This window comes from Leucopleurus acutus (genome assembly GCF_964270905.1).
Source record: "Leucopleurus acutus genome assembly, chromosome: 1".
Lineage (NCBI taxonomy): Eukaryota > Metazoa > Chordata > Mammalia > Artiodactyla > Delphinidae > Leucopleurus > Leucopleurus acutus.
The window spans coordinates 134,231,775-134,255,521 of record NC_139142.1 but is presented as its reverse complement, the minus strand read 5'-3'; the positions used below and the strand labels follow the sequence as shown (position 1 = coordinate 134,255,521).

General features: G+C 53.7%; 1 protein-coding gene across 1 annotated transcript in view; it reads left to right on the top strand.

Moving 5' to 3' along the window:
- IGDCC3 (immunoglobulin superfamily DCC subclass member 3) overlaps window positions 1-23,459 on the top strand; it is a gene marked incomplete at both ends in the record, with an annotated part of 40,924 nt that extends 17,465 nt beyond the window's left edge. The window contains 12 exons of the mRNA XM_082850456.1: window positions 16,062-16,206; window positions 16,570-16,700; window positions 17,147-17,284; window positions 18,588-18,746; window positions 19,946-20,117; window positions 20,378-20,625; window positions 20,828-20,992; window positions 21,563-21,754; window positions 21,908-22,012; window positions 22,464-22,602; window positions 22,762-22,981; window positions 23,259-23,459. Of these exons, the coding sequence (XP_082706582.1) occupies window positions 16,062-16,206; window positions 16,570-16,700; window positions 17,147-17,284; window positions 18,588-18,746; window positions 19,946-20,117; window positions 20,378-20,625; window positions 20,828-20,992; window positions 21,563-21,754; window positions 21,908-22,012; window positions 22,464-22,602; window positions 22,762-22,981; window positions 23,259-23,459 (2,015 nt within the window). The remainder of the gene's footprint in view (window positions 1-16,061; window positions 16,207-16,569; window positions 16,701-17,146; window positions 17,285-18,587; window positions 18,747-19,945; window positions 20,118-20,377; window positions 20,626-20,827; window positions 20,993-21,562; window positions 21,755-21,907; window positions 22,013-22,463; window positions 22,603-22,761; window positions 22,982-23,258) is intronic.
- Window positions 23,460-23,747: the final 288 nt, after the last annotated feature.

The window sequence follows — 23,747 nt, the reverse complement described above, 5'->3', positions numbered from 1 at the left end:
TATGATCATATTGGAGGTTATGACCAGGGTTAAATTAAACCCTGATTCAGAGTTGGGTTAGAAAAACAATGACCTATACTTAGATTTTTCTCTCCTTTTAAAAAGCATGCTTTTCATGTATCACTGTTACAACCAGTGCTAGGTAATGTGAAATGTGGTTGATCAGTCAAAACAAGGAACCATTTTGGCTGCTGTTTAGTCCCTGAACAAGTGTTATGTGTTATCCATTCTTTTAATTTGATTCTCTGATAAATGGATGGATGGATGGATGGTCCTGTTTCAGACTCTAGTTATGGGCTGCCCACAAAGGGCTTATAATCTAGTAGTGGTAACATGGACATTAGAACGTTAGAAAAGATTGCTGCCTCAGAAAGAGCTCTACTGTAATATGCATTGTAAGCGGTGCTAGCTAAGGGCTACTGGGTCAGCCCAACAGCCTACTGTTGATCTGAGCAACAGACCTTTTTATCACTTGAGCAGCCTGATAGAACATTGGATCTTATGTATAACATTCCTCCTTTAGGCAGAAATAGTCTAAGAGCCCATCAGAAGGGATTAGGAAGTACGTGCTTCCAGGAAAAGGATACTGGAACTGAAGGATATTAAAGCAGGTCAGTTCTCAAATCAGCACATCTCCAAGAGCATCTGTCCTATACCTACCTGCCTCTGAGCTGAGTACTCTGAGGGACAGAAAGATAAGACACCTCCTGATCTTGAAGGATGTAATCTCCTCTTCCCGCCCCACCAAAAAACAACCTTACTTGGTGGTGACCGTGAAGAGAAGGCAGCCTGATAAGGCACAGAAACTGTTGAATGCATAAACAGTGTGATCATCAGCTTGTCCATGTGCATCGTGATTTCCTTTAGTGCTGACTTCTAAGCTGAGCCCCTCACATCCTTATACAGGAAAAAAAGGAAATGCCTGAGGCTAGTCCGGTTCCTGATAATGAGTCAGCTTCCATAGGCAAGTGGTTGGAACTCTAATCTTACCTTTCCATCCACCATTCTCATCGGGACCTTTCTTGGATCAAAACAGTGGTCTCCGTGCTTCCGGCATTACCTCCGAATCCTGAAACCTGGCTCTGCAGACCTTGGATAATTTGGACCTCCCCTTTCCAACCATTTCCCTCTTCCTCCCAGAAGAGGGAAATGGTTGGAAAGGGGAGGTCCAAATTATCCAAGGTGCCAGTCCCTTCCTCAGTCCGGGCTCCCCACAGCTCCCCATCTTCCTGCCCCTTCTTTTCAGGGTCTTGTTCCTCTCCTCACATCTCTCCCAGCCATTCTCTGAACTTCTCCGGCCCTTTCAGCTGGTGGCACACAGTTGAGCACTGAGGGATACAAATCCCCGACTCCTCCGATTGTTCCATGTGTTCCCAACGAAATCTAATTAGGCTGTCGAAGGAAGGGCCGTGCCTGTTTTTTTGCTGTTTTTTTTTTTTTTTCTAAGTCGGGCACAGAACCGGGCGACCGCAGTAGGTGCCGCTAAGAATCTGCTGGTGGAGAGGGGAGCCCCGGGCTGTCATGTGTCCGCCCGCTGGGCTTCCACGGGAGGCGGAGGGATTCTTTCCCGGGGAGACCGGACCTGCTTCCTCAGTTTCCCCGGGCCACCCCGGTCCTCCCGGACTCGGGCCGAGCCGGGGAATTTGCCCCCGCCGGGGGGAGGGGGTGGCGGGAAATGGTGCCTCGCTCGCCCCAGCGACATCAAACCCTCGTTTGGCTTGCGAGGACAATGGCTGTCTTATTTTCTCCATTCGCCGCGCACAATGCCGGATTCTCTCATTCACCCGCGGCGGTGCGAGCGAGGTAATTAGCCAGCGCCATTCAGCGCGGACACTATTGCTATGCGGGGGGGCGAGGACGCCCGCGTCGGCGGGGATTAGCCGCGGGTCGGGGTGTGCAGCTGCGGCCACTTCAAAGGGGCCCGGCGGCCCGGCCGGCTGTGGGAACCGGCGCCGCCTCCCTCGGGAGCCGCGCCGCCGGCTCGGGCCCGGGCCCCGCGGACGGGACGCGGCCGGTCCTCCTCGTCCCGCAGCCGCCCGCCGCGCTCTCCTTCGGAGCAGGCCCGGCTCTGCGCGGGCCCCGAGCTCCGGCGGCCGTCGTCGCTCCCCATCACACTCCCACTTTCATCAGGACCTCAAGTGCTTTTTTCTTTGGAGTCCCGGGAGTCAAAGGGCAAAGAGGGGAAGGTGGGGGAGGAGCGAGGGGGGGATGGGAGCTTGACACAAAGCGATGACCTCTGCGGAGTGGAGCAGATGGTCCCACTTACTCCTGCCGCCGAGCGAGCGGCTCTCAGGGCCCTGACCCCGCCCGGCGCCGAATGCCTGCACTGGGGCCCCGCGGGGGCCGGGCTCCCACATGCTCCTCCACCCGCCCCGCCGCCCGCTCTGCGCCTGCTGGCATCGGAGTCACACTGCCTGGACTAGCCGGCCCCGTTGCTCGCGGGGGGTGTGGGGGGTGTGCAGGCGGGTGCTGGGCTGAGAATCTGCCCTCGTCGGATGCTGGAGCCCGAGGCGAGATCAGGGTTCTCGAGAACCTGCCAGGCCAGGAGTTCCCAATTCCGGCTGTGCATTATGAGGCAGCCTCCTGCGCTTTCACAGAAATACAGGTTCCAGGGCACCACGCCAGACCAAGGGAGTGGAGTCCGGAAATCTGCATTGTTACCCAGCACCCTAGGTTATTCTGACACACAGTCAAGTTTGAGAAGTGGGTAGCGGGTGCTTGGTCCAAGTCCTTCATTTCATTGAAGAAGTTGAGACTCAAGGAGAGGAAGTAACTTGCCCACCATAGGCAATGAATTGTGGTAGGGTGGGGACTTGGGTGGAAGAGGAGATAACGGGGAATGATCCCCAAGACCATATGATCCTTAAAGCCAGCATTCAGGACACAGTTAATGAGGACTTATCTACCTAGTATTTGTTCTAGGTGCTGGAGGTAGAAAGGTAAATTAGACTGTTCTGTGCCGGTTAAGGGACTTATCGTAGGCTACTAGTAGGCGATTGATGTGTGAGCAACTGATTCTAATAAAGTCTGATAAGAGCTAGGAGAGAGGCACAAGGCAACACATTGGAGGCAGGAATTAATTCTGCCTCCTTTGGGGGATGTGGAAGGTGGGGTGCTAGTAAAGAAACTGGCAAAAGAGTTCCAGGCAAAGGGCACAGCAGAAGTAAAGGAATATAAGCATGACCATCTATGATATGTCTAGGGAAGGCAAACTTGTCTCACACAAAGTACAAATCACATGAAGAGAGAATTAGCTGCATTTGGAGCTGGAAATATGAATCAGGACCTAATAATGGAGACCTTGAATGCCATCCCAAGGAGAGTACCTTGATTCAAGGCAATGGAGAACCACCCAACATGTTTAATGATCATATTGGATATTCAGGAAGATAATTATGGCTTCAGGATGGAGGAAGAAGAGGAGGGAGAGAGCACTGGAAGTGGGAAGGCTGGAGAGGGGAAGCTATTACAGAAACAGTTGAGAGTGATGAGAGCCTAAGCCAAGGCAATGGGAGGGAAAAGGGAGGTTAGACCAGGATTTGGTGACCAGTTAGCTGTGGGGGAGAGGGAGACAGATGAGGCAGTGACACCTTGGTTTGTTTTAGCTTGGGTAGTTGGTGCGTGATGAGGTTGTTAATAAGAGGCACAGGAAAAGGGAGAGGTTAGGGGTGGGTGTGGTGATTCCTTTGAATTTAAGGGAAAGCTCTTTTTTTAATTGGAGTATAATGGCTTTACAACGTTGTGTGAGTTTCTGCTGTACAATGAAGTGAATCAGCTATATGTATACCTATATCCCCTCCCTCTTGGACCTCCCTCCCCCCCACAACTCCATCCCACCCATCTAGGTCATCACAGAGCACTGAGCTGAGCTCCCTGAGCTCTACAGCAGGTTCCCACTAGCTGTCTATTATACACATGATAGTGTATTTATGTCAAACGTAATCTCCCAATTCATCCCACCCTCTCCTTCCCCCGCTGTGTGTGTCCACAAGTCTGTTCTCTACATCTGCATCTCTATTCCTGCCCTGGAAATAAGTTCATCTGTACTATTTTTCTAGATTCCACATACATGTGTTAATATGCAATGTTTGTTTTTCTCTTTCTGACTTCACTCTGTATGACAGAATCTAGGTCCATCCACATCTCTACAAATGACCCAATTTTGTTCCTTTTTATGGCTAAGTCATAAATCACAGCAAGATCTTTTATGACCCACCGCCTAGAGTAATGAAAATAAAAACAAAAATAAGCAAATGGGACGTAATTAAACTTAAAAGCTTTTGCACAGCGAAGGAAACCATAAACAAGACAAAAAGACAACCCTCAGAATGGGAGAAAATATTTGCAAACGAAGCAACGGACAAAAGATTAATCTCCAAAACACACGAACAGCTCAATATCAAAAAAAACAAACAACCCAACCAAAAAATGGGTAGAAGACCCAAATAGACATTTCACCAAAGAAGACATACAGATGGCCAAGAGGCCCATGAAAAGATGTTCAGCATCACTAATTATCAGAGAAATGCAAATCAAAACTACAGTGAGGGGCTTCCCTGGTGGCGCAATGGTTGAGAGTCCGCCTGCCGATGCAGGGGACATGGGTTCGTGCCCGGGTCCGGGAGGATCCCACATGCCGCGGAGCAGCTGGGCCCGTGAGCCATGGCCGCTGAGCCTGTGCGTCCGGAGCCTGTGCTCCACAACAGGAGAGGCTGCAACAGTGAGAGGCCCATGTACCGCAAAAAAAAAAAACAAAACTACAGTGAGGTATCACTTCACACCGGTCAGAAGGGCCATCATCAAAAAATCTCAGGGAAGGCTTTTGAAACCCTCTACGGACGATTCCTAGGGCTTTAGGAGACCTCCGACAACTAGAAGGCAGCAGTGGAGTTTCCCAAATAAGTCTACTTCCAAGAGTTGGTAGCCCTAACCAACCAAGAAGGTTCATGATCCTCCCATGGAATGTAGGCCTCCCTCTTCCCCCAAACTGATAAGGCTTCTTCTGGAGTGCTGTTGGGGTGGAGGATCTGCAGGCCTTAAACTATCGGGGTTCAGTGCTGAGCTGCCAGAGGTCCTGTAGAGCCATGAGAGGTAAATACAGCATCAGATCAAGGTTTGAGAATAGGAGAGGGTCCTTTCATGGGTGGAGAGCGACCATTTTACCTAGTGTTATCCTAGACTCTTAATGGTATGGACCTTCGAGATTCTCTTGTCTGTCCTCCTCCACTCCTCTATTTTACAGATGAGAAATCCAAGGTTGGAATTGAAGGGTCACATAGAGAATCTGTGACAGAGCCAGGCATGATCCCAGGTCACCTCTCCATTACCTAATGCCTGCTATATTAGTCCCTACAAATCCTAATATATGGCTCTGGAAATTTGGGGGAAGTATCTGTTTTTGTTGAGTGGTCCTCATGGTCATGTGAAAGCAATTTACTTAATAGCTCCAGCCTGGGCCCCCTAACCAGACGCCCTTCCGGGAGGTGAGGGAGATCCGGTATCCTGACCAGAATGACGGAAGTTAAGGATGTTGTGGGCCCGGGCAGGTTTACATAAGGAAGATTGGTGACCTTGACACGGGCGGAGACATGCAGTCTATGGAGAGGGGCTCTGCTGGGCCTGGACATTTTCAAGTCTAAGGCAGAGAGAGATTCCCAAGTCGACTCCCTGACCCTGCACCCTTGGCTGGTGCCTGGAAGCACATGTGTCTCAAAGGCTACAACCGGATGAGACTTTATAACTTGTCCAACTCAACTCCCCCATTTTACAGAGGAGGAAACAGAGGCCCAGAGAGGGGCTTTGGCTTTATCAAGATCCAGTTATTAAAAGGACTGAGTCAGTCACAGCTACCCTTCCCTTTAGCACATCCACCTTCCATCTCCCCACCCCCTACCCCCACTCACCCCATGGAAGCTGCTAGCATCTCACAATGCTTTGTCCTCCCCCTGCAAAACCAGGAAAGTAAACTACTCTATTTTATAAGGGCCCAACAGGTGACAGGAGTAACCCTGCAGGCCCCATCCTTGCAGCTTGGTTTCCCGGTTTGCTGATCTGGAAATGCTCATGGAAGAGCTACCTGGAGACTAGCATCTGGGTTGTTTATTTACCTGTGTTAATAGAATTTAGGAAACATGTGTGGGCTCAGTGACCACTAGTGGGCTAATAACACCATCTTATCATGGTGCTTATCTGCATTAGTCACGCGCTATGAAACCTACCTCAAACCCTGGGGGAGTTCAGTTAAAGTGAAGCCTGCTGTGTCACGGGTGTCTCTGTGTGTAGGCATGGTACTTTTAAGGGTCTGGGATGTTGTGCGCCTCTGTGATTTTCTGTGCCAGTGTTTGCAGGTATGGTTAGTCATGTTTGAGCAGCATTTGAATGTGTGTGTGTGTGTCTCACAGCTGTGATGCAGGGAAAGAGCACTGGATTTAGAGTTAGACCCACTCTAAGTTCAAATGCTTGCTTTAGCATCATTAAATGTTAATGTGTGATCATCATTAAATGGCTGTGTGACCTTGGGCAAGTTACTTAACCTCTCTGCACCTCAGAAAAGCTAGTAATCCCTACCTCTCAGGGTTATACTGATATAATATCTTACCTTTGCCCATCATGGCTTCTGCAGGTTTCTGTTTTTCAGGACCACATTACTATGATAGTACCTAAGACCCTGGCTCTGGTGCTTTCACCTTTCTGATATTTCTGGGAGCTTGGGTAGAAAACCTAAGGACAGGGCCTGTGGGATGAAGGGAATTTACTTCAGGAGTGCCAGAACATTCTCTCAGACACATCAGTAAGTATCTGTTGAATGAATGCTTAGAGTTAATTCAGTGGGTGTGCTGTGTAAATAGGCCAGAGGACTGTATTTCCCAAACCAGGACACATCCTGTGACTCATTGCCTGATACGTGGGATGAAAATTAGGGCGAAATATTTGAAGTTGGGACTGCTTTTGAAAACCTAGCAGTGGGGGAGGTAGGGTGGTCACATGGGGTGGGTGATACTCCTCCCCCTTTCCCCTCCCCTGAATGTGTAGGGTCCACACTGAAAGCAGCGGGGCACACCCACCCAGTGGCACATCCAGTATGCCGCATCGGGCAGGCATACCACCTGTGTCCCACAGCACACTCTCCCCCAGGCACACTTCACTCCCTCCACGGTGGGCTGGAGGCAGGGGAGGGAAGGGGAGCACAAGACTTGATCGGAGGAAGAACCGGAGCCTCTGAATTGTGGGCTGAATAATTAAAAGTAGGGCTTTGAGAGGTTTTATTCTCCTTGGGTTGTAAAAGCCCAGCCCAGAGGCTGCGGAGAGCCCCAGATTGCCCCTCCTGCAGCTGTGCCTTGGGTCTTACCATCCGTTGGAATCGAAGATCAGACCATAAAGGTTCGATGCTCACCAGCCTACAGTGGGCCAACAGCTGGATGCAAGGACTTTCCCAAGCTGAGTCTGGCCCCCCACTGTCCCCCACCTCCCCCCACCCCATTTGTCAGAGGTGGCTGCCAGGAGGGAGGGGAGAGACGTGGATTTATGGCTGCTGACTTGAAAGACAAAGTTGCCTTTTGTGTTAGAATTGGGGTTGGGCGGGGAGTGGTGAGCTGGTGGTGGTGTGGGAGGGTGGGAGGGAGGGGCTGGGGTTCAGAGGCCCATGGCAGGGGGTAAGGAGCTTGAAGAGGGAGACAAAAGGTTCCAGAGGCTTCTCAGAGCAGGGTCACCAGGCAAAGGCCCAGATGGATCAATCACCCCCAGCAAAGCTGAACAGGGCCTCTGAGCCATCGCAGTCTTCTGGGGATGTTTGTAAGCTCCAGACACCGTCCACCCACACCCATCCAACACCCAAACCCCACACAGTGCCTCCCTCCCGCCCCCCGCAAAAAACACCTACTCTTTGGATTCAGAACCTTAATTCAACTCTCAGACTTCCCTTTGGAGAGCCAGGGAAGTAAATACAGGTCTTCTAAGTTCATACTTTCCTCAACTCCAAATGTCATCAGCCAATCAATGTAGGGGATCTTCCCTAACGGAGCCAAAGTCATGGGCAAGGTGGGGACCCAGATATTGGAGAGACTGGGACAGAGAACCCTGATGACAAAACCAATATCCCACCGGGACTGTGGCAAGTTGCCAGCCTCCCCAGGACTCAGGGTTCTCTGCCGTCACCTCTCTCCTTCCCATGCGCATTGAGAGAGGACATTTACAAGTGCTCTGCGGAGTTTAAAGAGCGTGTGGACTTGGCTGGCCTCCTCGCCCTCCAGGAGTCACTCTGCCTGGTGGGTCTGGGTGGAGGCCAGAGTAGCCATCGGGTGCCTGAGTTCAGCAGGTGCTTTAACTACACCTTGGAGAGCCACATCCATCCCCCGGAATGAGCCTGGCCAATAAAGGCATGAGTTTATGGGCTTCATAAACATTTTACTAGAGAAATCAAGGCCTCAATTACCCAATGGCTTCTTCCAAGTGACAGCTCACCTACTGGGGCCTCTGTGAAGCCCCCAGGCAGAAGTGAAATACAAGCCAAGCTCTGGTTTATACCAGGCTGCCCCCTTCCCCCTGCACTGGCCCTCTCACCATTCAGGCCTTGCAGATTCTGTCTTTACTCAGTTCTCCAGAGGGCTCTGCCACTAGCTCTCTGAGCTTTTGCCTCTCCATGGGAATACGGCTACCCTCTTGGAGTAGATGGCCACCCAACCCCAATCCTTCCGTGCTCTTCCATAACCTCTCAGCACCTTTTAACTCAAGATTCTACTATTTTCCCTCAACAATCACTGGCAAGTATTTGCTATTTTTCAAGGACTGTGCCAGGCACTTACAAATAAATCTCATTGATTCCCGCCAGTGCAGCAGCTCTAGCAACATGAGCTATTGTCATCCTAATTTTATAAGTGAGAAAATAGAGGTTCTGAGAGACTAACTTGTCCAAGGTCACAGAGCTAAGAGTGGCGGAGGTGAGTCTTGTACCCAGTTCTGTCTGATTCCAGAGCCTGTACCATTAACCTCTTCACTGCATTGCTCCCTCAAAATGCTCTCAGCAAGTATTTATTTCCCCACCAGAAGTAGAAATCGTGCTGTGTGAGGCCTTCTCTGCCATGCAGTGGGACAGCCTTAGGATGCGATCAAATGCGGGCCTTGTCAGCAGTCTCTGAGTCCGTGTGGCCAGGAGAGGAGGGATCTGGTAGGGGCAAAGCTGGGCTAGTGATGAAGATGGAGAAGAAAGGGGGCTTTCTGGCGGGGCGGCAAGAGAGAGGGAGCAAGACAGAAAGCAGCTGTGGGTCTGAGGCCTTGCCTTGGGTGTGGACCAGTGCTGTCCAAAAGGATTTTCTGTGATGCTGGAAGTATTTTATTGGTGCTGTCCCATAAGGTAGCCTATAGCCACTTGTGGCTATTGAACACTTGAAAGGTAGCTAGGGAGCCAGAGGAACTGAATTTTTAATTTAATTTTAAGTGGCCACATGTAGCTGGTGGCTGTCATATTGGACAACACAAGGATGCTCACTACAGATGATGGCTGAAATCTGCTCCAGGTCCCCTGCTGGTGTAAGGCCCTTTGGGTTCATACCATCCCCAGGGTCTTCAGGCTTAAGGCATCTGAACATCATTTCACATCACAAATGGCTGAAGGAATTAAGGGTGTTTCCCCTCAGAAGATGTTTCTCAGGGAACAACCCAGACCTCAAGTATTTGAAGATCTGTTGTGTGAAGAACAAAATTGTCGTGTCTTCTAGAGCAGGACTGTCCAACGGGAGTATAACGCAAACCACGTAGGTAACTTTAAGTTTTCTAATAGTCACATTTACAAAAAAAGTAAAAAAAAGAAACAAGTGAAGTTAATTTTAATAATAAACTTTATTTTACTTAATATATACAAAATATTATCCCAACATATAATCATTATTTTAAAATTATTAATACTTTTTACATTTTTTGAACTGTCTTTAAAAGCCAAAATATTATCATTTCAGCTTGTTAGCAATATTTTAAATTAACTATTATCAAAATTATTATTTTTCCAACTTTTAAAAAATATTTATTCATTCATTCATTTATTTTTGGCTGCATCGGGTCTTAGTTGCGGCACCAGGATCTTTCATTGCGGCTCACAGGCTCTTCCTTGCGGTGCGCAGACTTCTCTCTAGTTGTGGCATGTGGGCTCCAGAGTGCATGGGCTCTGTAGTTGGTGGCCTGCGGGCTCTCTAGTTGTGGTGCATGGGCTCAGTAGTTGCAGCGCACCGGCTCAGTTGCCCCGCGGCATGTGGGATCTTTGTTCCCTGACCAGGGATTGAACCTGCGTCCCCTGCATTTGAAGGTGGATTCTTAACCACTGGACCACCCGGGAAGTCCCTCCAACTTTTTAATTGTGGTAAAATACACATAACATAAAGTTTACTGTCTTAACCATCTTTTTTTTTGTCTTAACCATTTTTAAGTGTGCAGTTCAGTGGCATTAAGTACCTTAATATTATTGTGCAAACCGTCACCACCATCCATCTCCAGAATTCTTTTCATCTCCCAAAAGTGAAACTCTATTCCCGTTAAACGGTAACTCCCTATTCCTCTCTCCCCACCAGCCTGTGGCAACCACCATTCTATTTTCTGTCTCTATGAATCTGCCTACTCTAGGCGCCTCATATAAGTGGAATCATACAGTATTTGTCTTTCTGTGACTGACTTATTTCACTTAGCATAATGTCCATAAAGTTCATCCACATTGTAGCATGTGTCAGAATTTCCTTCCTTTATTAAGGCTGAGTAATATTCCATTGTATGTATAAACACATTTTATTTCTCCATTCACCTGTTGATGGACACTTGGACTGCTTTTGCCTTTTAGCTATTGTGAATAAGGCTGCTATGAATGTGGCTGTACAAATATCTCTTCGAGACCCTTCATTCTTGTGGGTATATACCCAGAAGTGGAACTGCTGGATTGTATGGTGGTTTTATTTTTAAGTTTTTGAGGAACCTCCATACTGTTCTCCATAGTGGCTGCACCAATTTACATTCCCACCGACAGTGCACAAGGGTTCCAATTTCTCCACATGCCTGTCAACACTTGCTATTTTCTGTTGTTTTTTGTTATTGCTCTGGTAGTAGCCATCCCAATGGGTGTGATGTGGCCTCTCATTATGGTTTTGATTTGCATTTCCCCAATGCTTAGTGTCTTTTTATTTTGTACTAAATCTTCGAAATCCAGTGTGTATTTTACACTTACAGCCCAACTCAATCTGGACTGGTCACATTTCAAGTGCTTAATAGCTGGCTACTTACTTTATTAAAAAATGAGATTCTCAAGGGGGAAGTTGGGGCATTGGGTGGAAGCATATGGGATTCAGCTGTGCCTCTGGTATAAGGAAAAACATTACAATCATCTGAGCTGCGTGAGGAGGAACCGGGCGTTCGGGGTGTCCCTGGTCCTTGGCAGGGATGGGTACAAGGAAGGGGACTTTGGATGGCCTTTGGAAGAGTCTGCAGGTCGTGGTTATCCCTCTTGAATGGCGGTATGAGTGGGGGCAGTTGGTGCCTCAGACCTCCAGTGCCGCTGGCTTCTGCAAAGGCTGTGTTTTGAACTCTCCATCCCAGCAAGCCCACTGATCTCTTTGTCATCACACACCAGATAGGAGTCTGGCTGTAGCCAAAGGGTTGGAGGCTGGGCTTGGGGTATGCTGCCGGCTTCCTTCCCAGCACTCTGCCCCGACCCTTCCTGCCCCCCCAGCGTCCCCTTGGAGCCTGTCTAATCAGATCCAGGCCTGACCTCGCCAGAGGTCGTGGACCAGGAGGAAAGTTCCCCTCCCCTCCCTGAGCCGCTCTAGATCTGGCTCTCAGGAGACTCCCCTCCCCTCGGGTGATTTATAGGGGTGTCCAGGAGCCATTTCCTGCTGGTTTCTGCTCCCTTCCAGCCCGGTGGGTTGCTGGGCTGTCTCTGTGAACCCTCTTTCCCCACGGCCTAGCTGTACCCCTGGCAGGGACAGGGAGTGGCTGGGAGATTCCTTCTCAGACTGTTTGAGGACAAAGGTGCTTTCTTCTTCCTTTCTCCATAATGACCCCCAAGCAGGGGCCTCTGTCCTCCCTGTCACTCTCTCTGGTCCTCACACAGGAGGGGCCTCCCAACACGACCCCCTCCCATAACCCAGCTTGAAGTGAGGAACCCGAAACGGCTCCTACCCGACCAACAGGTGTGAGCAGGAAGGTAAAGCATCGTTAGCCGCAAGCCACAGCACCACCTTCATGTCCACCAGCCCCATACACAGTGCTACCCACACTGGCCACAAATAGTGCCTCCACAGTGGCTAAGAACCCGCCTGCCAATGCAGGGGACACAGGTTCGAACCCTGGTCCGGGAAGATCCCACTTGCTGCGGAGCAACTAAGCCCGTGCACCACAACTACTGAGCCTGCGCTCTAGAGCCCGTGAGCCACAACTACTGAGCCCGCGTGCTACAACCGCTGAAGCCCGCGCACCTAGAGCCCGTGCTCTGCAGCAAGAGAAGCTACCACAACGAGAAGCCCACACACTGCAACAAAGAGTAGCCCCCACTCGCCGCAACTAGAGAAAGCCTGTGTGCAGCAACGAAGACCCAACGCAGCCAAAAATAAATAAATAAAATAAAAATTTAAAATAATAATAAAAAACTATTGACAAATAGTGCCTCCAGCCACTGTGCCCACCACTGTCAACCATACAGTGGCCTCCAGAATGACTTGCTCAGAGGTCAGCGTTTTCTGAGGTCCAGTCCTCAGCCCCACATCCTCATGGTTGCCCAGGGACCCTCTCCCAGAGAGACACGATGAGGGACAGCTGGCTCCATGGCCTGCTCGTACAAGCCAGTGCAAAACAGACACGTAAACCAAACGTGTTTCCCCTCTGAGAGAGCGGAGATCTAAGTGGCCCTGAGAAATTTTCTCCCCTGACTTCCTAAAGAAGTCAGCAGTGAACTCGGAGTAAGTGGACAAACTCGGAGTGAGCTCAGCTGAGTGTGGACAAAGGCCTGTACAGGAAGGTGGCAGGAGTCTGACGTGGGAGGCCCTGCAGAGTACCTGTTCACCCCTTCATCTGTGGAGGAAAGGACCAGCGCTCCTATTATGGGAGGCAGGTTTCCCAGAGATGGGCCGTCATGTATACTTTAAGCGCTAGGCAACATCCCTTTAGCAACTAACTTGTAGCAAAAGCAATAGAATACAAAGGTTAAAGAAAAAGAAACAGATCCAACATGGAGTCAGGTTTGTTCTTCCCTTTTATACCCTGACACTGCTTGCCCACGGTCTCACTGCAATCCCCCAGGACACCGAAGGATATACAGGGCTGACCCAAGGGTTGAGTAGGGGTGGGAAGAAGGGGAGGGAAGAAGGAGCCTCAGATAAAGAGGACCACACCCTCCTATTGCACCCCCTCCCCCGGACCACACTGCCTAACCAGCTGGGCTCCGAGGGACGGGACAGAAAAACCTTCTCGGGGGCTCACTGTCGTCCCTGCAACTTGTCACACAGTGCCAACTCACAGCCAGTGAGAAGAGGCTGGCCCAGCCTGCAGTCTGCCCTGGGGTCACCTGTCCTTGGAGAGTGAAAAATTTGCTGGGGACACCCCAGCAGAGGGCTTGGGGCATGGAACTTCTGATTTGGGGCCAGTAGAGACACCAACTGGGCCTGGGTCTCAGTTTCCCTTTCATAAAATGAATGTGTTGGCTTTACATGCGTGGTTTTCAAGCACTTTTAAAAGCAAAGCTACCCTTCAAATGAAATGTTTGGTAGAACTGCAGTTAAGTAAAGCTGATAGAGAGGTTTAGCAAGGTGCTGCTCTGATGGAGGGGAGATGTGAAGCCCTGGGTGGGGAGGGGCCCCTGGGGACCCCTCGGACTCTGTTGTACAGTGTGAAGATGATCAGACTGGCTCCTTAACTACCACCCCTTCCTGCTCGAGCATTCCTCTGCAGCATCACATTCAACCCATGCTTCTTCATTGTTTAGTTTTAGGGGGAGAAAGAAGCTAGAGGCCAAACTTTCCCCATCCAGTGCGCCCTGATGAGAAGCAGCCCTTTCCCTTGCATCTCTCCTCAGGCCAGCTCCTAGCTCTAGGCGCCTCCAGGGAGCCCAGAATGGGGGCTAGAAACACAAAAGGATTCGGGTTCCTTAATGAGGAGGCATCTGTAGTCAGCAGAGCCATTAGTCCCCGCCCCAAGTCCCTGGGGGGCTGCAGGCTCCTCTCCAGCTGGAGTGAGGAGGGGGCAGGCAGCTCCCCAGCTCCTGAAGGGCAGGGCTGGGTGGGTGGGGCATAGACAGCTGACCCAGGAGCCGGGGTGCCCTCTCCGCTCGCTAGGCCTGCCTCCAGCCCTGCGCTCCTAGAGGTTGAGGCCTGGGAGCAGTAGAGGGGCCCTACCAGTGCCTCAGCCCCCTGCCCCAAACCTCTGGGCTGACCTGCAGGCCCTTGGCCAAACACAGCCTTTGGCCTGAGCCTGGGCAGGCTGACCTCACAGTGCTCCCTGGGGATCATCTCACTGAGCCTGATGGGGACACCAGCTGGGGCACTTGCCCCCATCTCCTGCCCCTAGGGCCCCAAGGTGCCCTTTGTAAGGACTATACCTACACAGGGACATGTGTGAGTGATTACCTACACAGAACCAGAATCACACGCCAGCCACAGGAGCTGAGGGATACAACCACCGCCCCCCATTCACATCCAGCTTGGACACTCACACCACATACACAGAGGCAACCATGTCCTCCCAGCGAGCACAGCTCTGCACACACGTGCAAGGACGCGCTCACACCCATCAGCCATACTCCCAGGAGGCCCTGAAGGAGGAGGAGGCTGGGCTGGGGATTTTATGCATGTTTATATTTAATGAACCACATGCAAATGAGATGGAGAATGTGCCACAAAAGAGTCAGCCCCCAGAGACTCTGGGAAGAAGGGCACAAAGGCTCGGCCTTTCTGAGCTGCCCTGGAGTCCTGAACAGACCGGTGGATTGAGGGGGCCTGAGACGGGGTGTGCCCACCTGCACCAGGGAGTCAGGAGCAGGGACCAGGACAAGCTCCAGCGTCCCTGCTGCTGTGGGGAGAGGGAGGGCTTCTTCTGGGAGGGGACAACTGTCCCAGTTGATGGAGTGTTGGAGGGGAGGGGCTGCCTGCCTGGACAGATGGTGAGCCTCCTTCCTGCACTTGAAGCAAAGTGGATTTTAATGAAATCACAGCCCTGGTGCTGAAGCTGGGAACCCGTGTGGGAGGGGCCCCTTCCCTGGGCTTTACAGGTTGGGGAGTAAGGATGGATGGGAGTGAGGGTGGGCAGGAACACTTCACCGGCCTAAAAGGGGGTGGGGGGCGTGCACCACGGCCCCTCCCATGATCAGAGCTCAAGCAGTTCAGATCCCCAAAAGGTGGGAAGGCAGTCCCTGAATATTTATGACACATTGAAATGTAGATTGGTAGGTCTGACTGTCTTCTAAGAGGCTTGTCACCTTGGATGGTACACCACCTTCTTGGGGTACATTGAGAAGCTGCAGAAGAACTGGGGGTAAGGGGTTGATGATGAAGGGCAAAGAAAGCCACTGGGTGCTGGTAACCAGGCTCTAACGACCAGTGTCCCTGCTGGGTGACACTGGACTAATCGCTTCCCCTCTCTGTTTCCTATTCTGTAAAATGTACAGCATAATACTTAGCAGTTGCATACCTTACAGGGAGTTTATAAAAATAAATCCGAAAGCCGCTGTAAAAGTGGGGAGCAGGCCGTGGGAGCAAGGCTTTTCTCTGACTAGCCTTCGTGGGTCCGCAGCCCAAGATTTCCGTGTTAGAGGTTTATCCAAGAATTTGTCCAGACCTTTCTCAAAGTGTCTCAGCCCGGCCTATACCATCCCTTAGGGGGAGATGTTTCCCACAGGTAGGAGGCGGGGTAAGTGCCGATGTACCCCCAGCAAGCTGTGCCCTGCACCTGCCAGCTCAGCTTGGGGGAAGACACCCTGCGCCCTGAGCCGGGTGAGCTCCAGGGCTCCAGGACACAGGCCCGAGGCCCCCCATGCCCTCTCCCATCCCCTCTGCACCTCAGCAGTGTGCCTTCCCCGTACACATTTCCTTTTCTTTCTCCAGCCATGTCCGACTTCCACGTGCACCCTCAGGCCACCGTGGGTGAGGAGGGCGGTGTGGCCCGCTTCCAGTGCCAAATCCATGGGCTTCCCAAACCCCTGATCACCTGGGAGAAGAACAGAGTCCCCATTGATACAGACAATGAGAGGTGAGCCCCGGGTGGGGAAGGTGGAGGGATGACCAAGAGGCAGGCCAGTCCAGTGTCTGGGCCTTGAAGGAGGCCTGCCTGTGGCCTCCAGGGTGGTGTTTCTGCAACTGTGTTGAGACTGAGTATCTGTGTGGTTTGTGGGCCCAGATTCAACACTTGAATGCATGCGAAGATCTGTGTGTGATTGTTGTCAAGGTTGGAATCGCAGGTGCATCCACCTGTGAGGGTCCCGTAGTGTGTCTGTGATGACAGAAGTGACATTGGGGTAGTGGCTGGGTCCTGGGCTGTGTCCGTGATGCTGAGTGACCCTGTGGCCAGTGGTGCTTGTGCTTGCTTATGGCTGACCGTGCCCTCCCGCCACAGGTACACACTGCTGCCCAAGGGGGTCCTGCAGATCACAGGCCTTCAGGCTGAGGACAGCGGCGTCTTCCACTGTGTGGCCTCCAATGTCGCCAGTGTCCGGGTCAGCCATGGGGCCAGCCTCACTGTGTCAGGTGAGGGTCCTTGGCCCTGTCTCGTTCTTCTCCCCACCCTCCAATCAGTCCCTCTTCAACTGAGCCCCAGAGCCTGGACAGCCAAGTGCATACAGAGCACCTTGTGAACACAAAGTTCTGTGCTCTTCAGGGTGAGGGTTCAGGAGGCGTTCGAGGCCCCTCCCTGGCTCAGTTCTCCTTGAGGAAGCCCACTCTCTGCTTATGGGTGGTTGGGTGAGGGTGGCTCTCCCACCGCTGGAGGCCCTGCGGGGCCTGACCGCAGGGATGAGTGTGAGCAACGTCCTGGGGCCGCTGGCTTCTCCTCTCTACGCATGGGACCCAGCTTCTGGGCTGGAGCTTGTCTCCCACCCACCATGTCCTAGGCCGTGTATTGGGGGTGGGTGGGTGTGGTGAGGAGGTGGGAAGGGTCCCAGCTAAAGTGAAGAAATATGGCATCTTCCTCCCAGGCTCGGGCTCTGGGGCCTACAAGGAGCCTACGATCCTCGTGGGGCCTGAGAACCTCACCCTGACTGTGCACCAGACCGCCGTGCTCGAGTGTGTCGCCACGGGCAACCCGCGCCCCATTGTGTCCTGGAGCCGCCTGGGTGAGCCCCATCCTGCAGCCCCTGCCTCTCCCACCCCTGGGAGGGCCAGTCTCTTCACCCAGCTCCAGGGGGAAGTTGGAATCCTGTTTGTTCTCCGTGGGGGTCCGTTCTCTTCAAGGCCTGGGGAGGGGGTGGGTTCCCCTCTCCTTGGCAGGACCAGGGAGGTCCGCCTGCCCACTGCATTCTCCCTCCCTCTGTGCAGATGGCTTAGCTCCCCAGGTTACCTCGTCCAGTCCTGGCAGTCCTGCGCCAGCTCCCCTCCCCCATGCTCCCCTCCCTCTGGGCATCTCCATCGGGCCCTCCAGAACCCCTCTGCAGCTCTCAGCGCCCCTAGTCTCTTTCCGGTCGGGCTCGTCTCTGCCATCTACACCCTGGCCATCCTCCCCAGTGATGCAATCCCAAACCCCTCAAAATCTCAGCCAGTTGTCACATCCTCTCTCTGGACCCCCCAGTCTCTAACCTGGCCCCCTAAATCCCCAGCCTAAATCCCTAGGCAGCTGAAGGAGAGAAATGAAAGGGTGCAGATGGGCCCACATTGTCTGAGTGGAAAGGTCACTGGGGGAAGGAGAGTCTGGAGGGGATGGGGTGGGGTCGCATTCACAAGGAGACTGTGCCACATTGTAGCAGCTGAGTGATCCGGGAAGGAGGGGGCAGCAGGCAGGATAATGGAGTAGATTTCACCACTTCAGGGACTGAATGGGGAGCTGTCTCCTCGCATTCTGACTGTGCTAATCTGATCCTGGGTGGGGGGAGGGCCCGGGGACTGGGAGAGGCTGGAAAGAGTGGCCTCACCATTAGGAGGAGGCCATAGGCCCTGCAAGGACCATCTGGTACAACATTTCCCAAAGTGAAATCTGCAAGGGGAAAGAATGGCTTGGTGGTCTAACAAGTTTGGGAAACAGTAAACCAGATCCCTTTGCTACAGGACTTCTCAGAGCCTTTATATTAACGCGCATTGTGACAGTCAAGGAGAGGAATGGATATCTGACCAAGGAACTTTTTTCAGGAGAGACAAATCAAGCTGGGAAATGTCCATGTAACCCAAACCCCTTACTTTCCTGTTTGAGAAACTGAGGGGAGGGGACTTGAAGGTCACCAGTGAGGCAGTGACAGTGTTAGGATCAGGAGCCAGTTCTCTCCTGCTGGGTGAGAGTTTTCTGTGCTGCTCTGGCCGCCTCCACAATGCCACGTTGCTCAGAGGGAAGAGTCAAAGACAGGGGCTCCCTGGAAGATAGATGGTGGCCGATTCCAAGTTTGGACATTCCTGCACACCTACCTCCCTGACCCTCCCCTTCCCCTTCAGATGGTCGCCCCATTGGGGTGGAGGGCATACAGGTGCTGGGCACGGGGAACCTCATCATCTCAGACGTGACCGTCCAGCACTCGGGCGTCTACGTCTGTGCAGCCAACAGGCCCGGCACCCGGGTGAGGAGGACGGCACAGGGCCGGCTGGTGGTGCAAGGTACGGACCTCCCCACCCCACATTCCCTGCCTCATCGACATCCCTGGCCCAAGCCCAGTGCCGTGTACTCACCCACTTTCCTATCCTTGCCCTAACCTTGCCCCTGCCCCCTCTCCAGGGCCCCAGCCCAGGCCAAAGGCAGCAGCTCTGTGTCTCTCCCCCTCCCCCAGGAATGTGTATGTTGGGAATGCGAGGACATTCTTGGTCATCTGCCCCTCCAGGTGCCATCGGCACCCCCCCCCAGTCATTTCCACTTTGTCATCTCAGCTGGTCTCCCCCACCTGTGTCACCCCCATGTGTCCCTCCCTCCACGTGCTGTTCTCATTCACACGTGTGGCACTTCCACGCTCACACCTGCCTGCACACTCTCAGTGTGTTTGTCATTTCACACTATCACACCCCAGCTCCTGACACACACACACACACACACACACACACACACACAGCCGGCCTCCACTCCCATGGTATGTGTGGCCTCTGCAGCTGACCAGCTCATTCTGTCCATCCTCCTGCCCTGGGGCTAAACTGTCTCCGTGAACCGGCTTGGAGTCCCATTCTCAGGGGTTTTCTGTGGTGGTTCCCTCTCAGAGAGGTGGGAGAGAGGGGAGTTGGGAACGTAAATGCCCATTTGTTTAGCATTCCATGTGCTGTTAATCTGTCCAAATGGAAATGATGGAGCATTTCATTTCTCTGGTGTTAATGGAAGTTTGAGGCTTGGGGTTGGAGGAGAGTGGAATTGAATGTAGGGGTGAGGGGGGCCTGTCCTGAAGGCTCATCCGTCTCCCCGTCATTACCGGCCTTCGGCCTTAGAGGTGCAGCCAAACCTATTAGCACATTTATTTATTTAACAATTTCCTGAACAGGGAGCTCAGCTTGATTGCTTTCGGATACAAATGTCAGTCTTTTAAACAGTCATTAAAATGGAGTCCTCTCTTGGGTCTGCCTCTCTGGGGTGGAGGGACGTGAGGGCTGCCACCATCTCCCAGAGGCTAGGCTGGGGGTGGAGGGTGGGCCCCACCTGGAGGATTCTCCCCGGGGCGGGGTGGGTGTGTATGTCCCCTACCCACTTGTTCCCTGCAGACCTCTGGCCCTACCCTCTTTCCCTTCCTCAGCCCTTCACTCACAGCTGTCCCCTCCCTGTACACCTGACCCCTCGTGACCCTTATGCTTCTTTGTGCCCGCCCCCGCCCCAACCCCAGCCCCAGCAGAGTTTGTCCAGCACCCCCAGTCCATCTCCAGGCCGGCTGGGACCACAGCCATGTTCACCTGCCAGGCCCAGGGTGAGCCGCCCCCTCATGTGACGTGGTTGAAGAATGGACAGGTGCTGGGGCCAGGAGGCCACGTCAGGCTCAAGAATAACAACAGGCACGTGTGTGGTGGGTGTGCCGGAGCGAGGCCCAGATGGTAGGAGGCTGTGCACCTCCTACCAGGGAAGAACACTAAACTGGGGGTCTGGAGACTTGGGTTTGAGTCGTCCCAGGTCTGCCCCTAACTTGCTGAGAGATCTCAGACAAGCCTATTGTCTTCTGGAGGGGCTCAGTTTCTCCATCTTTCAAATGGGGAGATTTGGCCAACCTCCAAGGGATACTCCGGAAGGAGCAGGGGATCTGAGGCTCTCCCTCCCCCTGCAGCACCCTGACCATTTCTGGAATCGGCCCTGAAGATGAGGCCATCTACCAGTGTATGGCCGAGAACAGCGCTGGCTCCTCTCAGGCCAGCGCCAGGCTGACTGTGCTGTGGGCCGAGGGCCTGCCCGGGCCCCCCGTCAACGTGCAGGCGGTCTCTGTGTCGTCCACTGAGGTCCGCGTGTCCTGGACCGAGCCCCTGGTCAACACCAAGGAGATCATCGGCTATGTCCTGCATATCAGGAAGGCTGCTGGTGGGTGGGGCCCAGGAGGGCAAGGCTGCCTCTGCATCCCCTCCCTCTTACTCACTGTTTCTCATCCCCCTCGATCCCACACGTGCTGACCCAACAACTTCCCTCTTTCTCCCGGCTGCACCCTGGCTGCCCTCATTTCACCAGTGTGGGTAGGATTCCCTCATGCCCCTTTAATCCCCTGCCCTACCCTTGGCCTCCCCAGACCCACCAGAGCTGGAGTATCAGGAAGCAGTCAGCAAGAGCACCTTTCAGCACCTGGTGAGCGACCTGGAGCCCTCCACTGCCTACAGCTTCTACATCAAAGCTTACACGCCCCGGGGGGCCAGCTCAGCCTCTGCCCCCACCCTGGCCAGCACTCTAGGTGAAGGTGAGGTCTGGGTGTGGAGCACAAAACCACAGACACTCAGGGTATTAGGGCAGAACCCCTGTGCACCGTTGTTCAGGTTGTGCACTGCACAGAGTGCTTCGGCCTGAGGCTGAGTCAGGGCTGGGTCTACTTGGAGGAAGGGGTGTCCTTTTCTTTTTTCTTTTTTTAAAAAACCTGACAACACTTTATTTCTTATATTTTCTTTTTGGTTGCACTGTGTCTTCATTGCTGTGCGCAGGCTTCAGTAGTTGTGGCATGCAGTCTCAGTAGTTGTGGCACACGGGCTTAGTTGCTCTGCGGCATGTGGGATCTTCCCGGACCAGGGATCGAACCCGTGTCCCCTGCATTGGCAGGCAGATTCTTAGCCAATGGACCACCAGGGAAGTCCCAGGGGTGTTGTTTTCTAATTCACGTAAAGGTGCTATTTAAGCAAGCAGAGGCCCTGGGTTAGAGGTCAGAGAGCGGTCAGGCTCTGGGTGGGGGGGCGGTGTCTGGGTCATTGGTAGCAGGTGGAAGGGTAGAGCTTCAACCACCAAGTCCTCACATCTCGGCCTCCTTTTCCGCCCACAGCCCCCGCCCCACCCCCACTGTCAGTGCGAGTCCTGGGCAGCTCCACCCTGCAGCTGCTGTGGGAGCCCTGGCCCCGGCTGGCCCAGCACGAGGGCGGCTTCAAGCTGTTTTACCGCCCAGCAAGCAAGGCCTCCTTCACCGGCCCCATCCTGCTGCCTGGAACTGTCTCCTCTTACAACCTCAGCCAGCTCGGTGAGGCGGACACGGCTGGGGCTTGGGGAGCTGGGCGGGGGTGTGGTGCCTGGTGCCAGGAGGTGGTTCACAGAGGTCTTCTCCAGTTCACCCTGGGGACAGCCGCCTGGTGGGGCCGGGGGAGGTCCCTCAGCATCCTGGCTTTCCCCCCAGACCCCACTGCAGTGTATGAGGTGAAGCTGCTCGCTTACAACCAGCATGGGGATGGCAATGCCACAGTCCGCTTCGTGTCTTTGAGGGGAGCATCTGAGAGGACAGGTGAGGGCTGGGGATGGGGTCTGGCTAAAGACTGGCCCTCGGGAAGAGAGGCTGAGGGAGGAGGGGAGCAGGCATCCAGGGAAGGCAGGAGGGTAGAACAGTACATGCAGCCCTGGAGAACATAGGCTTAGACCTGAGTTTGATGTTTGGCTGTGTGACCTTGGGCAAGTTACTTAACCTCTCTGAGCCCCAGTTTTCTCCTTCATAAAACAGGGATAGTAATACCTGCTTTATAGAACTGTCTGGAGGGTGAAATGGTCCCTGTAAAGTGTTATTCCCAGTATTTGGCACAAAGTTAGTGCTCAGTAACTGGTAAAAAAAACCTAAAGGTTGGGCTGGGGTCCCATTAACAAGGGCAAATCATATGTCGAGCAGCCGAGGGAGAAGTAACCCTCAAGGGCTGGGTGTCTGGGAGCCACAGCCCCCAACCTGCCGCTGCTTCCACCCCCAGCTCTGAGCCCACCATGTGACTGCCGGAAGGAGGAGGCCACCAACCAGACGTCTACCACAGGCATCGTCATTGGCATCCACATCGGGGTCACCTGCATCATCTTCTGTGTCCTCTTCCTCTTATTCGGCCAAAGGGGCAGGTGGGTCCTGGGCCAGGGAGAGGGGGCTGGGCCAGCATGGGGTAGACAGGCCTGGAGCCGGAAAACCGCAGGGGAGGCAGGGTTTGGGGCCCATTGTCTCCATCCTTTTGTTCTTGCTCCTCCCACATCCCTCCCCCTAACTCTTGGCTCACCCCCTAGGGTCCTCTTGTGTAAGGATGTAGAAAACCAGCTCTCCCCTCCTCAGGGCCCCCGGAGCCAGAGGGACCCTGGCATCCTGGCACTGAATGGGGCGGGACGGGGAGAGCGGGGCCAGCTGGGCCGAGATGGGAAACATGTGGACATGAAGGAACTGGAGCAGCTATTCCCCCGAGCGGGGGCCATGGGGCAGCCCGACCCCAGACCTAACCCCAGACCCACGGTGAGTGCCCCGCCTTCCCCCGAGCCAACCCCCTCCTTCAGGCTCCACCCTCCTCACCTTGGTCACAAGCCTTGGTCACCGGCCTCCGCCAAGCTGCAGGGCTTCTCCAGGCACAAGACTGGCAGCTGGTGCTTCTCTCTGTGCCCCCGGGTCAGGCAGGGAAGCCTGGAGACTGAACCCCCGAGTGGGATTGGCTCCAGAGCCTGACCCCCCTGGCTGGGGGCTCACGAGCCTGTGGCCCTCCTGTTGACGCCTGTGTGACTGGCCCTTTCCCCAGCAGGACCCCGAGGCCCCTGCCCTGTGTGAGGAGACCCAGTTCTCCATGCTGCCGCTTCAGGGGTTCGGGCTCCTGGAGGAGATGACGTCTGAGGCCAAGGCCCCCTGTGTAGGCCCCCTCGCTGCCCTGCCACCCCAGGACACGGGCCCCAGCCTCCTGAGTGAAGGACCAGCCGCCCTGCCAGCTCGCTCGGGACAGTAGCCAGTGTCCGGGAGGCTCTGGAGGGAGCAACCCCCCATTCTCAGGTCAAAGGCAAGATTTCTCCTGTCATGTGGGATTCGGATGGGGGCTTCCCAGCATTTCTGTCCTGACTGCTCCTCTGATTGTCAAGACTTACAGTAGCCTTGGCAAGGGACACCCTGCAAGGACCCGGAGGGGTTCCTGCAGGAGCCCCTCCCTTGGGCCAAGGCCCCCCCCAACCTCTGCCTGGTACCCACATGACTTGGAACTGAACTAACGTTTTTCTTTAAAAAAAGAACAAACTTAAAA